Here is a 14,193-nt window from a genome sequence, read left to right as displayed (position 1 = left end):
AGAAAAAATAAACAAGAGCTGTCACAGGAGACAGCGCGCTCGACTATTTCGATGCTGGATAGTGAAGCTGGGCACATCTGAGGAAACTAGAGTTGTCACTGGAGTGTTTAATGACTCCAATTGTGGATGAAGATATTGCACAATAGCCTGAGTCTATGTCAAAAATATCAACTTAAAGTAATAAGAAAGGTAAAGATAAAATGTATCAAACACTATATAAGTATATCCTAAGCAAAAAGGGGCATAATTCATTAAATATTGGTGCCAGAGTTATGCATCTTGTGTCATACAGTGTGGGTGATGATGTTGAACAACTATTTTAAGTCTGAATCAAATCCATTCAGTAATAACAGAGACAGCATGAAAGTGCATCAAAACTTTAACCTAAAATTCTAAGTAAAAAGGGGGAATAATTAATTAAATATTGGTGCCAGAGTTATGCACCTTGTGTCATATGGTGTGGGTGATGATGTTGAACAAGTATTTTAAGTTTGAATCAAATCCATTCAGTAATAACAGAGACAGAGTGAAAGTGCATCAAAACTTTAACCTAAAATTCTAAGTAAAAAGGGGAAATAATTCAGGAAATATTGGTCCCAGAGTTATGCACCTTGTGTCTTATGATAAGGGTAATGATGTTGAACAATTGTTTAAGTTTGAATCAGATCCATTCAGTAATAACAGAGATAAAGTGAAAGTGCATAAAACTTTAACCTGAAATTCTAAGTAAAAAGGGAAATAAAACATGAAAAATTGTGCCAGAGTTATGCATTTTGTGTCATATGATGTGGGTGATGATGCTGAACAACTATTTTAAGTTTGAATCAAATCCATTCAGTAATAACAGAGGTAGAGTGAAAGTGCACCAAAACTTTAACCTGAAATTCTAAGTAAAAAGGGGACATAATTCATGAAAAAATGGTGCCAGAGTTATGCACCTTGTGTCATATGATGTGGGTGATGATGTTGACCAACTATTTTAAGTTTGAATCAAATCCATTCAGTAATAACAGAGATAGAGTGAAAGTGCATCAAAACTTTAACCTGAAAATCTAAGTGAAAAGGGGGATAATTCTTGAAATACTGGTGCCAGAGTTATGGCCCTTATGTAAGATGATGTGGATGATGATGAGGAATAAGTATTTCAAGTTTGAATCAAATCCATCAAGTAATTACAGAGATAAGTTGAAACAAGAGGACCATGATGGTCCTGAATCGCTCACCTATCCCCACATGACCTAGTGTTGAACTGAGTACGGCGTCGTTATTTCTATTATTTGACATAGTGACCTAGTTTTTGAGCACATGTGACCTAGATATCATCAAGATAAAAAATTCTGACCAATTTTCATGAAGATCCATTGAAAAATATGACCTCTAGAGAGGTCACAAGGTTTTTCTATTATTTGACCTAATGACCTAGTTTTTGAAGGCACGTGACCCACTTCTAACCTGACCTAGATATCATCAAGGTGAACATTCTCACCAATTTTTCATGAAGATCTCATTTAAAATATGGCCTCTAGAGAGGTCACAAGGTTTTTCTATTTTTCGACCTACTGACCTAGTTTTTGACCGCACGTGACCCAGTTTCGAACTTGACCTAGATATCATCAAGGAACATTCTGATCAATTTTCATCCATTGAGAAACATGGCCTCTAGAGACGTCACAAGGTTTTTCTATTTTTAGACCTACTGACCTAGTTTTTGACCGCACGTAACCCAGTTTCAACCTGACCTAGATATCATCAGGTGAACATTCTCTCCTTTTTTATGAAGATCCATTGAGAAATATGGCCTCTAGAGAGGTCACAAGGTTTTTCTATTTTTCGACCTACTGACCTAGTTTTTGACCGCACGTGACCCAGTTTCGAACTTGATCTAGATATCATCAAGGTGAACATTCTGACCAATTTTCATGAAGATCCATGAGAAAATATGGCCTCTAGAGAGGTCACAAGGTTTTTCTATTTTTAGACCTACTGACCTAGTTTTTGACCGCACGTGACCCAGTTTCGAACTTGACCTAGATATCATCAAGATGAACATTCTGACCAACTTTCATAAAGATCCCATGAAAAATGTGACCTCTAGAGTGGTCACAAGCAAAAGTTTACGCACGCACGAACGCACGCACCCACGGACGGACGACGGACGCCACGCGATCACAAAAGCTCACCTTGTCACTTTGTGACAGGTGAGCTAAAAAGAGAAAGTGCACCAAAACTTTAACCAAGGTGGGGACGCGGAAAGACGCCGACGCCGGGGCGAGTAGGATAGCTCTCCTTATGCTTCGTTGTGTTTCTATGAGTTGACCTTGTGGCCTATTTTTTTACCCCTGATGACCCAGTTTCAAACTTTATCAATATTTCAAGAAGACGAAGATTCCTTCAGGTATCACAAAGATCAGGTAAAAAATTTGACCTCTAAAGGGTTAACAAGATTTTTCTACGACTTGACCTAGTGCCCTAGTTTTTTTTATTCAAGATCAACAACTTTCGATCTCATCAAAGACTTTATTAAGACAATCATCCAGACTGGGTTTCATTAAGATTAAGCATAACCTGTGACGTGTACAGAGTTAACATACACATTGTGGGTGATGGACCTTTATTTCAGGTGAGCTAAAACAAACAACTTTCTGGACACACTTTTGATGGAAAATATTCTGTAAAAGGTGTGTTTTGTTGTATTTTACATATGTTAATATTATATAACAGGTGTCTGTGGAATGCATTTCAATTTTTCCTGCAAAACTATTTTTTTCCAAGGAACAACACGCAAAGAGGAAAAAGTTGTATTCAAGTGTAAGGACTTGCAATTTCTGCAAATGAAAAATATCTAAAAAAATATTCATCCTGCATTATTCAATGCTGAGTACTACTTCAAAATTGAAAGATTTAACTTATAAAGTAACATTTTCATTTGACACACACAGCACATTTATCACAAGGAGGCTTCCTTTAAATGGCCATAGCACAGAGATGTGTTGGAAGATAGTAAAAAGATAAAAGAGCAGACAAAAACAAAATTCCCTCGATCTCACTGTTCAATCCCATGTGGTCATTTTGTGTTGTAACATAAATGCTCGGTATTTTCTTGACGCCACAGAAAAATACAGTATATAAGATTATAATATCAAAAACACATTGCATAAAACTTATTCTTAATACATTATGTATACTGTACAATAACATCATTATCATCTGCTCTTCAGTTCACTAAGGTATTTTTTAGCTTGATCATTTGACCAATCTCTTAGTTCTGGTATTTGTTCAATAGCCTGGATATAACTGTCTAACATTTCCACACCAAGATTAAGCGTAGCGCGCTCCACATCTGTTGTCTCTTTGGCCGAGGTTACAAACCAATAGCACATCTCACCAGCATACATCAGGGCAAGTAGATGTGTACTGCTGTATATACCTGCAAAACAATAAAATTATAATACTGACAATTACTAACCAACAATAGTGCTGTCTTAATAAGAAAGATAAAAGATCTTCTTTTCATGAAGGAAGCATTTTTTTATGCTTGTAATTGTTGAATTAAAAAACAAGAGGGCCATGAAGGCCCTGTATCGCTCACCTGACCTATTGACCTAAAGATCATCAAGATAGTTTCATTAAGATATGGTCATAAATGTGGCCTCTAAAGTGTTAATTAACTTTTCCTTTGATTTTACCCGGTTATCTAGTTTTTGACCCCACATGACCCAGATTCAAATTTGACCTAAAGATCATCAAGATTAACATTCTGACTAAGTTTCATGAAGATACAGTTATAAATGTGGCCTCTAGAGTGTTAACAAGCTTTTCCTTTGATTTGACCTGGTGACCTAGTTTTTGACCCCACCTGACCCAGATTTGAACATGACCTATAGATCATCATGATTAACATTCTGACCAAGTTTCATTAAGATATGGTCATAAATGTGGCCTCTAGAGTGTCAACTAGCTTTTCCTTTGATTTCACCTGGTGACCTAGTTTTTAACCCTACATGACCCAGATTCAAACTGGAGTTTGAGATCATCATGATTAACGTTCTGACCAAGATTCATGAAGATATTGTCATAAATGTGGCCTCTACAGTGTTAACAAGCTTTTCCTTTGATTTCACCTGGTGACCTTGTTTTTGACCCCAGATGACCCATATCGAACACATCCAAGATTTTATTGTGGGTAACATTCTGACCAAGTTTCATTACGATTGGGCCAAAATTGTGACCTCTAGAGTGTTAACAAGCTTTCCCTTTGATTTGATCTGGTGACCTAGTTTTTAACCCCAGATGATCCAATATCAAACTTGTCCAAGATTTTATTGAGGGTAACATTCTGAGCAAGTTTCATTAAGATTAGGTCAAAATTGTGACCTCTAGAGTGTTAACAAGCTTTTCCTTTGATTTGACCTGGTGACCTAGTTTTTGATCCCAGATGACCCAATATCGAACTCATCCAAGATTTTAATGAGGGTAACATTCTGACCAAGTTTCATAAAGATTAGGCCAAAATTGTGACCTCTAGATTGTTAACAGTAAAATTGTTGACGACGGACAATGGACGACTAAAGACGACGGACGACGGACACAGGGCAATCACAAAAAGTCATTCTGTTAGTTAAAAGAAGTAGTTACCTATTGTCTGTGTGGGTTAGGGAACTGTTTTTAAACTTCCACAGCATTTGACACTTAACTATCAGCTAATCGAAATTATGATTTTCATACAATTTGAAATATGTACCCATTTTGAGGAGTTCAAGGGTGTCATTCCCTCCTGGTACATGGGCAGTATCCAGTACTGTATCTCTGATCTTAAACAACCTCTGTAGATAATGCACACCTTTCAGTAAGTTCTGAAACAACAAAAAGCACAATATATAAATACATTAAAATGCTAAAAGCTTTAGGCCACAAGGGAGCAAAACGCTTGAATTATCCAGAGTTTTGAGTGATTCAATCAGTGAAATACAATACAACAATAAAAATCTGGTTTACTGAACTTTCAAAAAAGCTCTGAGTCAGAAAAGTTAACAAGAAAAAATCAGTGTTTCGGACCAGTCTACTGCTTTTACCACGTTATCAATTGGCTTCTTAAATTCTAATGAATGAATTGAGACACTTGTCATAGCATATAGTGACAAATTCCACTGCATAACAGCAGACACAGAGGAACCCAACTGCATCACAGCACATAGCGAGGAATTCCATTGCATCACAGCATATACTGAGGAACTCAGTAGCATCATAACAGATATATGATAATGGGGAACCCCATTGCATCACATCAGTAATGAGTAAATTGAAACACCAGTCCATAAGCACACATATTTTAATGCCCCTGCTAATAATTAGACTTACCTGTTTATATTCAATGAATCCTCTCTGCAGCCTCTCTTTATCTTTATGCACAGTTTCACAGAATCCATACAGCAGGGCTCCCTTCCGCCATAAAATACATTCTGCTATCTCATTTCCCAGTAGCTCCTCCAGCCGGCTTCCCGGAGAGATCTTTTCACACATGCTCTTTATCTTGTCTATGTATACTGTGAATAAAAATCATTGTATACGAAGGAAGTTCAGCCAATAAAAAAGATAAGGTCGAGTGCTTGATTTTTTGTTAGATTTGAAAATTGGTCCTCTGGTCAATTTTAACAATGGGCTTCTACTGGAAAATTACATTTTTGATTAGTACATTTTTACGTGTCAAAAAAGTTCCACAATGAAGATTCTAATAAAAGTAAGTAAGTACAGCAAAACCATTTTATCATCAAAATTACCTTAAAAAACCTTAAGTGCAGCAGAGATGACTATTCAACACTTAATACACAGCATATAATAGATACCAGGCAACATTTACGCCACCTGTGAAATGGCTACCAGGCATTATTCTATATATTTGGGATAAATGATGTTACTAGTATGCCATAACTTCTGGTTAACCAAACGTGCAGAACTATGAAAGAAGAACCTTATCATTCAGGTATAGAAGGGTATTTTATTAAATCCTCAAACCTTCTACAATCCAGCTGAATGGCTTCCTCACAGGAGGAGCAAGTGATTCAAAGCCACAGACCTAACTCACCTGGCCAAACTGGTACCCTTCTCTCATGAATAATAAGCCGTGTTGATTCATTGTCTTGTAATTGTAAAATGCATGAAGACACAATGTTTCAAAGGTGTTTTTTCAATATTCTCTGATGAGGCATATTTATGTAAAAGATATTGCCCAAAGTTCTCAGACTGTTAATGTAACTGAGGGTATGACTCAAATGCACCCATTGAGAAAAGTAGTTACATCTTTCTGACCAATTCTAGAGAAGTAATCTAAAATTTTAGAACGAGCTTCGAAATTGTTCTTGAAAGAATAAAACAGAACAATTTTATCCTCTTGTTCCATGCCCTATTGTGAGAATATATAGTGGATAGCAATTTACTTTTGTGAATTGACACAACTAATAAACCAAAAAATTTAATCTCAAACAGGTATTAAAAAATCTACTAGAAGGTAGCTGAGTTATACTCTGAATGAAAAATAAAAAATTGCCAAGGAAACATAATCCCAAGAACCCCTTAGTAGATCACATGCTCTACACACCAATACTCAGCAAGCTACACCTCTGTTGTATTTTGTTAATTCTTACCAAAAATTACAGCAATTCTTTCTTTTGAATTCTGCTCAGGAAATTCATCCACTTCAGTGAGTATTTGTTCATCGTGGTACGTGAAGTCTAAAACAGCCTGTAAAATAACACACATTTTATTACATTAAAGCATCATACAATCCAACTTTGTCTGCTCAAACTCGGATTGCTTAAAAACCTCCCTATGCTAAAGTTTCATGTCTAGCCCCAGCAAAATCCCTATAAATATAATACATAATGTACTATCACAGATCACAGGAATATGGATGGTTTGAACTGTACGTTTAGTCCCAATTTATATATTAAAATATTCTGTTATTAAAATGCAAATGAAAGATTAAATGGTACACAAAACACATCTATCATTAACTTTTTTTAGATAAATACATATTCATAAAATGCTTTCAGACATGCACAAAATATGCTAAAACTTTAGGCATATAACAGTCTATTTTAAAGTGGCATTTGAGCTTTAACACATGATAATATTGCGATTGTATGTTTAAGAAGAAAATATATTTTGAAAAATCAGTTTTCAAAAGAATTATATCATATTAATATTTAAATATAAAAACATTTACTGCGTTCATTGCCATAGCACAATTAATATCCTTTGAATATATGCGGCGTAACAAACACGTGTCTCTGATAGTCCCAATAGAGTTTGATTGGATTATCACACTTATTGATTATCAATTAATCAGTATATTTGAAAGCACACACAAGTGACATGTGACAAATAATGTCTAACGAGGGAAGTGCAGTTAAATATGATAAGCTTTTATTTAATTTCATTTAATTGTCGATATTATTGCAAATTGAAAAATTGAAGAAAAACAGGTACATTCAGTATAATTTATATTTTTGCACATGAAAAGCTTATTGTTTTGTATTGTATTGTATTGTATATATACTCAGAATTTATATAAGTATCATTATTTTTTCATTCATGGCGGTAAAATAATTCCTCTGTTACCTGAAATATGTCATAAAGGAATATTATATTATAGCATAAAAAGATATTTTGAAATAATCTGAACTAAAAATTGAAACTTGAAAGAAATTTACCTACCTAAGTGAAAGCTAACAAAATTATGGCGACTGTGGTTCACCTCGTATAAAAACATTTTGCGCGTTTTAATTTGCTTTTGTAAATTAAATATTCATTTTAGATATGATTTAATTCTGTCATAAACCATAAAAATATGATTGATTAAAGAAATATGGGTGTATATTAGAGAATTTTAGGACATGGAAATTCATTCACGAATGCGCAAATTTTCAGTGCGCACGGCGATTTTCAATCATATACAAGACGTAATGCGCAAAAGAATTTTAATATCCTTTTGAAAATTAATTATTTATGATAAATATGTTTGAATTCAGTCATAAACCACTTCAAAAATACCATTTGTTGAAGAAATACGGGTGTATTTCGGTTATGGTAATTTCCTGAGCGGTCGCCAAATTTCAATCTCGTATAAATCGTTTTGTGTTAAGTATTTTATTTTCCTTTTGTAAACTTATTATTTATATTAAACACGAACGATTTCTGAAAAAAAAAAACAAAAGAAAAAAACTACAAAATACCATTTATTAATAAAATACGGGTGTATTTCGGTTCTGGAAATTCCGGCGCGGTCGCCGAACTTCAATCTCATATAAAATCATTTTGCGTGAATGTATTTTATTTTCCTTTCGTATGTTAATTATTTATGATATATATGATTGAATTATATCAAAAACACTTCAAAAATACCTTTAAATTAAAAAATACAGGTGTATTACGGTTATGCAGTGTATTCCGGTGTATTCCAGTTTTTAGGTGGATTCCGGTTTAATGTGTGACCCTATTAATGTTGTGTTTACAATTGTTTTGAATAAGCATAACACAGTATCAAAAATCAGAACTTGTTATCGTGTTTAATCCTTGATTAATATATGCTTTATATGATCTGCAGTACATCATTAAGTCATAGCTGTATCTCTGGGAAGACCAACCTAACTATATAACAGCACTACTGCAAAATCTACTGGCTTGAACTTCTGATGGCTGAAACATTTCCACAGCCCCCACCGGCTCAAACATTTCCACAGGCCCCACCAGATAAAGCGAAACAAAGTTGGACTGTATAATAATATTGTTTCAACAACTTCCTACTATAGCTGATTTTGTGGTGAATCTAAAAAAATTTCAGTAGCATAGTTACATTATGTATGACTTAAGTACACCATGACTGATGCTTTATGCAATTCAACAATCTAATGCTGCAATAAATGCTAGGAGTATGACCTGGACTCTCTGAAATTCAGTCTTTTTTTCTCTCAGTTTCTTGATGTGTCCTTAACTTAATTAAGAGGTCTTAAGAGTTTAAGATTTTATATAGTTTTAATTTTTTTGCTACCAGTAATCAGTTTTCAACCAAACTTCCTAATTCACTGGAAATTACATTCTGGTTTTACAAACTTAACGCACCTCTGCATACTGCTGTAGATAAAAACTGACTTGTCCACCAGAAATGGTTTTTGGAAAATTGCCGGTTACTCCTTGACATTTCATCATGCATTTTTGCAAACATGTTGAATCTTCTGCAAAAAGAAACCAAATATATTCAGGGTTTTTTCTAGCTATTTTGGGAACATAGCCTATACCCCTAAAATTGGGAATTTTGACGCGTAAATGTTCCAAATTGGGAAATATGTAGTCCCACAGGATATAGTAAGGATGTGTTTAAGCACTTTCTCATAAACTTGTTTCACATTGTACAACCTCTTTAACATACTTACATTACAAAATTGTCCATAATTTGGTCAATGTTTGTGCAATTTTGATGAATTTTTTTTCAGGATGTAGATTGGGAATTTTTGCACTCATTTTGGGAAAAAAACATACTTTTTGGCATTGGGAATATAGCCGAAAAACGGCTATAAAAACGGCCTAAAAAAAACCCTGATATTATAATGTAACAGTCAACATTTTAAATTTGTAAGGGTTACCTATATAATAGGTATGAATGTGAATTAACCCTCTTTCTATTACTGTAACCCTAAACACAAGTTTTAATTTTCCAGTTTGGTGTGTTTGTTCAGGCTTAGCATCATTGTCAACAATTTTTCAGTCACTTAAATGTTGTTGTCTACCTGTAGCAGTGAGTACAGTACCCAACTTCACAGCAGCCTAAATGGAATATCACACTGTAGACTCATAAAATGAAACCCCACCCAGACACATTATACTGTCCCCAGGCAAACCAGTCCTAGAACAAATCCCTTAATTATTTCGAAAAAGAGTCAATGTTTTCTGACATTGACTCATATTATAAAGTTTCTACTGAATAAATATTGATTGGTAATGGCAATATGTGTTTGTGGGGTGTGGGTGGGGCTAGAGAGGGTGAATGGGTGAATGATGACAAAGACAACACAATTCAAAGAAATAGTATTTTTTGTGAGGGGAGGGGTCTTGGGTGAAAGTAAGGTAGGCAGTGGGGGTGGAGTGAGGGGACTGCTAAGAGACAATAATTATCAAGAAACACAAAAAACAAAAAGTATAAAAAATAGGGTGGTGGAATGGGGGTAATGTGGATAAAGCTAAAGAATTTGGTAGAGGGTTACCCATGAAACAACCATACAGCCATAAAAGGGAAACCAGCCCAGCCCATTGGAAGCCATGTTTTTAATGAAACAGAATGATTTGAAGGAATTTGTAGGTCACTTAAGGAACACAGCTGTGAAATTATTTTGAAATTAGGCCAGCAATTTCAGAGAGATTTTCAAAATTTTCCATATAAGCAAGCAGGGAGGATGAGATAATCTGCAATGGTAATTGCATCCAGATGGCCAACACCCTCCCGTCTTTGAACCGCTTCTATCTGGTCTTTTGGGGTTTGTATATAGACCAGACTTTTGAGCTACACTAATATTCCAACTGTGGTCTGACCAGGGTTTGGATAGTCCCACTCCTTGGCTGTAGTAACCTTTAAATGACAGTCCATCCACAGTCACAAGCAATGACTATTAAACGGTGTAACTGAAATAATTCTGTCTTCAAAACTATGATTGTTAACACAATGAAGATTTAAAGGAGAAAACAAAAATATTTCTGAAAAGCAAATTCTCTTTAATAGTGCATCGTTTTAAGCATCACATGGTATGTAATTTCATAAGCATTTCACAGTACCCGAGGAAAGTCACTCATTGACCTATATCATTGACCTGTTTTTTGCCATTGATGACATCATATCCTTATTACATCACTATAAGCATATTTCGTACAGCATCATGTACCTGTGCCTAATAGCACTCATTTGAAAGTGTAACAGTCTCAGGAAAAATGTGCAGCCTCGACCGGAATTTGAACCTCGGACCTTCGGCTTACCGTGCCAACGCTCTACCAATTGAGGCCACCCGATACAAGACTCAGAACCGCTACAAAAGCACAATGTCAACGGCAATTCTAAGCAGCGGAATCAGTATTTTTTTTAGAAACTATTATTTATTGACAATGTTTGAATACACAAACAGTTTGCAGAGAGATCTAGCTCAATGAAGGATGATGGATAGACAGCTAATTCAAAAGCCATAAAAAATATTCAAATATCTGCCTATTCTCCTGGATAATCTGCATCATTTTAAAATGATAATATGAAACCTTGTCAGGTAATACACATACAGATTAATACACATTAGGGTATCAATAAGTTTAACATTTCTTTATCAAACAATGTGACACATTCTGTATTGTCATTTAAAACTGATAATCACTAGGTAAACAATGAACTGGATAAACCAAAGTTCAATATCATCTTTGAACACAGGTGTGGTAAGTCCGGAGTGAATGAATATTCTCACCAGAAGATGCTTTTATTGAATCATGACATCTATGCTGAAGTTCCATAAATTCTGACAAAAGCAATTCTTTTACGTTGTCAGCTGCCATCCTGTCAAAATGAAAGTAGACTATGTCGAACAAATTCGAAGCAGAACGAATGATGTTTTCATAGGTGGCACAAATTCAAGATGTCTGCGCCCATAGAGGTAATGTGAAACAACATAATCTCGCAATTTTTAGATGAATTTTCAGATATATGAAGTTCAACAACTGGGAAAATAATGCTTTCATACATTTTATTCCTTTTAATTGATATATACCGTATGATATGGTTTTATTATAATTGATTACTGTATTTCCATTAGTTTTCGCGATGTGTAAGAAAGAGAAATGGAATGGTCTGTCAAGATAACGTGTCAGTTGGGGTAAATTCTGGAAAATGTTAGAAATAAAGAAACAAGTTACTGTGTTAGGAATAAAGAAACAAGTTACTGGGTCACAATGCTTTAAACTATCTGTTTGTTTTACTGAATAATTTTAGTGTTATCACATGGTTATTTTGGTAAAATTGTTAGAATTCAGTGGTAATGTTATTTAAATTTTAAATAAGACTTAATAAAATTGACTCTGACTATACAAAATGCAATATGAATTTGTTTAGATACTTATAATTATTTTTTAAAAGAAAATTATGATCACTTACAAAGTTTATTAAATAGTATTACCCACGTTTTGCCACACCTCTTGGGTGCTTATTTTTGGATAAACTTTCAGTATCACCCTTTGCACTCTCGGTAATGGTTATTTTTATACATGTAGTTGAAAATTATAAACACTTAACACAGTATTTAATGTTTATATCTTGACACTTGTAAGCCTTATGGTATATGAGATTATTTCCTGCTTATACATGGTTGTATCACTAAGCAACATGGTAACACAAATTTACCTAGTAAAGTCAATAAATGACTGAAATGACCATTGAATAATGTGATTTTAGAAAACATCTTGACTTTATATTTATACTCTTGTGTGTTTTCATACAAAGAAAATATGATCTGACTACTATGACTAACAGAAAAGAAATCTTTATAAACAGGTCAGATTTCAAACATATATATTCATCATCAGTTCAGTCATTCAGTTACATAAATGAAGTGCCTTTTCTTAAATATTTCAGGCCTCCCTGGACAACCTGTCATATGATATATGGGGCCTCCACTGACTATCTATTACATAATGTTTTGGGTCTTAGTTGAGAACCTCAGTGTTGTAAAATATTTTGGGCCTCTGCCAACAACCTATTACTTGATATTTTGGTTCTCCGCTTACAACCTGTTATATAATATTTCAGGCTTCTGCTGCCAAAATATAACATATTTCCGGCCTCTGCTGACAACTTATAACATAATATTTAGGCTTTTGGTCTCTGATGACAACTGTTTCATAATATTTCAGCCTCCGCTGACAACCTATAACATATTAATTCTTGCCACTGCTAACAACTTACAACATAATATTTAAGCCTCACTGACAACTTGCTGGCCTCTGCATATCCCTTGTTCCACACATTCTAGCTTGAAGAATACTGTTACCAGTCTTGCATGATCCATGCATGGGAAAAACTCAGTCTAAATCTGAAGTAGTATTTGCTGATCCATAAGTGGACTGTCTCTGGTGTTATTTCTAGAGCTCAAAAAGGGCAGGGTGCTGCCTAAAAGGGGCAGGGTGCTGTCCGAAAGGGGCAGGGTGCTCTTTTAGCCATGAAAGTTACCATAGCAATAGTTGCATTTCTAGATGTCTATAGTTAATACGTATTCCATTTATCTTTATTGCACACTGAAAAGAAATGTCACAAAATAAAGTGGTAAATCTTCCCAAAACCAGTAACACAGTTTAGTAATTACAAAGGCTTTTTACTTATAATATACTTTATAGTTTAGGTTGAATCATTCAAGCCTTTGTCTTAAAAAATGTCACCAAGAATGTCAACTTATTCATATGAATATGAAATAGTGGAGGGCCTTAATATAAGCTTAATCTTGAAACCAAGATCATATTGTAAACAACATATAGCTGTTGTAAACAACATATAGTAAAAAGCCTGTTTCAGGTCACATTGTAAACTAATAATTATCAAAAGCCATGTTGTATTGATCAGGTCTTTCACCAATAGTTCATTAACAGAAAAGTGCTATTACAGTCAGATTAAAGTTTACTAAATCGCATATCCAAAATATACTACCGGATACTGGTACACTTTCGGAATATTGTCTGAAAGTAGGTTTTTTTACCTGCCAGTTTTTACTCAGTTTACGTGACCCACTAGGGTAAACCAGAGATAGGTCCTCAAATTCTGATGTTTCTCATCATAAAAAATACACAGTCAGCTTTTTTGAAGGAAATATGGAAAAATTGCATACGACATCGGGAGAAATAAGACTCGTGAACGGACATTCTAAACTTACTTTTACTTTCGATATTGACATTAAAATTTGTGTATTTTCTAGTTGAAATTACAGTAGAATCAAACTGCATTAATTGATATATACTTGTTATTGTACTAAACAACGGTCTAATTTAAATTTTGCACAAAGAAATCTAGGGCACTTTTCCATGCTCGGTAATCAGCCGGCCGCTTACGAACGCCTTTGGGACATTATACCGGATCCATACACTTTATCAATTAGTTTTAACACTTCATTGATTCTCATTACCTGT

At 34.5% G+C, this 14,193-nt stretch overlaps 2 protein-coding genes across 2 annotated transcripts in view; one reads left to right on the top strand and one right to left on the bottom strand.

The window, feature by feature from the left end:
• Nucleotides 1-1,931: 1,931 nt before the first annotated feature.
• LOC123525520 (RAB7A-interacting MON1-CCZ1 complex subunit 1-like) lies at nucleotides 1,932-11,637 on the bottom strand. Its single transcript, XM_045304624.2, has 6 exons — nucleotides 11,493-11,637; nucleotides 9,118-9,230; nucleotides 6,642-6,738; nucleotides 5,359-5,543; nucleotides 4,742-4,853; nucleotides 1,932-3,427 (listed from the first exon to the last, which is right to left on the bottom strand). The coding sequence occupies exons 1-6, from the start codon at nucleotides 11,578-11,580 to the stop codon at nucleotides 3,204-3,206; spliced, it is 819 nt and encodes a 272-aa protein (XP_045160559.1). The 5' UTR covers nucleotides 11,581-11,637; the 3' UTR covers nucleotides 1,932-3,203.
• LOC123525518 (WD repeat-containing protein 18-like) overlaps nucleotides 11,536-14,193 on the top strand; it is a 20,164-nt gene continuing 17,506 nt past the window's right edge. The window contains exon 1 of the mRNA XM_045304623.2: nucleotides 11,536-11,678. Coding sequence (XP_045160558.2) covers nucleotides 11,661-11,678 — 18 coding nt within the window. The 5' untranslated portion in view covers nucleotides 11,536-11,660. The remainder of the gene's footprint in view (nucleotides 11,679-14,193) is intronic.

Source organism: Mercenaria mercenaria, chromosome 3 (genome assembly GCF_021730395.1).
Source record: "Mercenaria mercenaria strain notata chromosome 3, MADL_Memer_1, whole genome shotgun sequence".
Taxonomy (NCBI): Eukaryota; Metazoa; Mollusca; class Bivalvia; order Venerida; family Veneridae; genus Mercenaria; species Mercenaria mercenaria.
The sequence above is the reverse complement of the archived record's forward strand: the minus strand, read 5'-3'. Positions and strand labels throughout refer to the sequence as shown.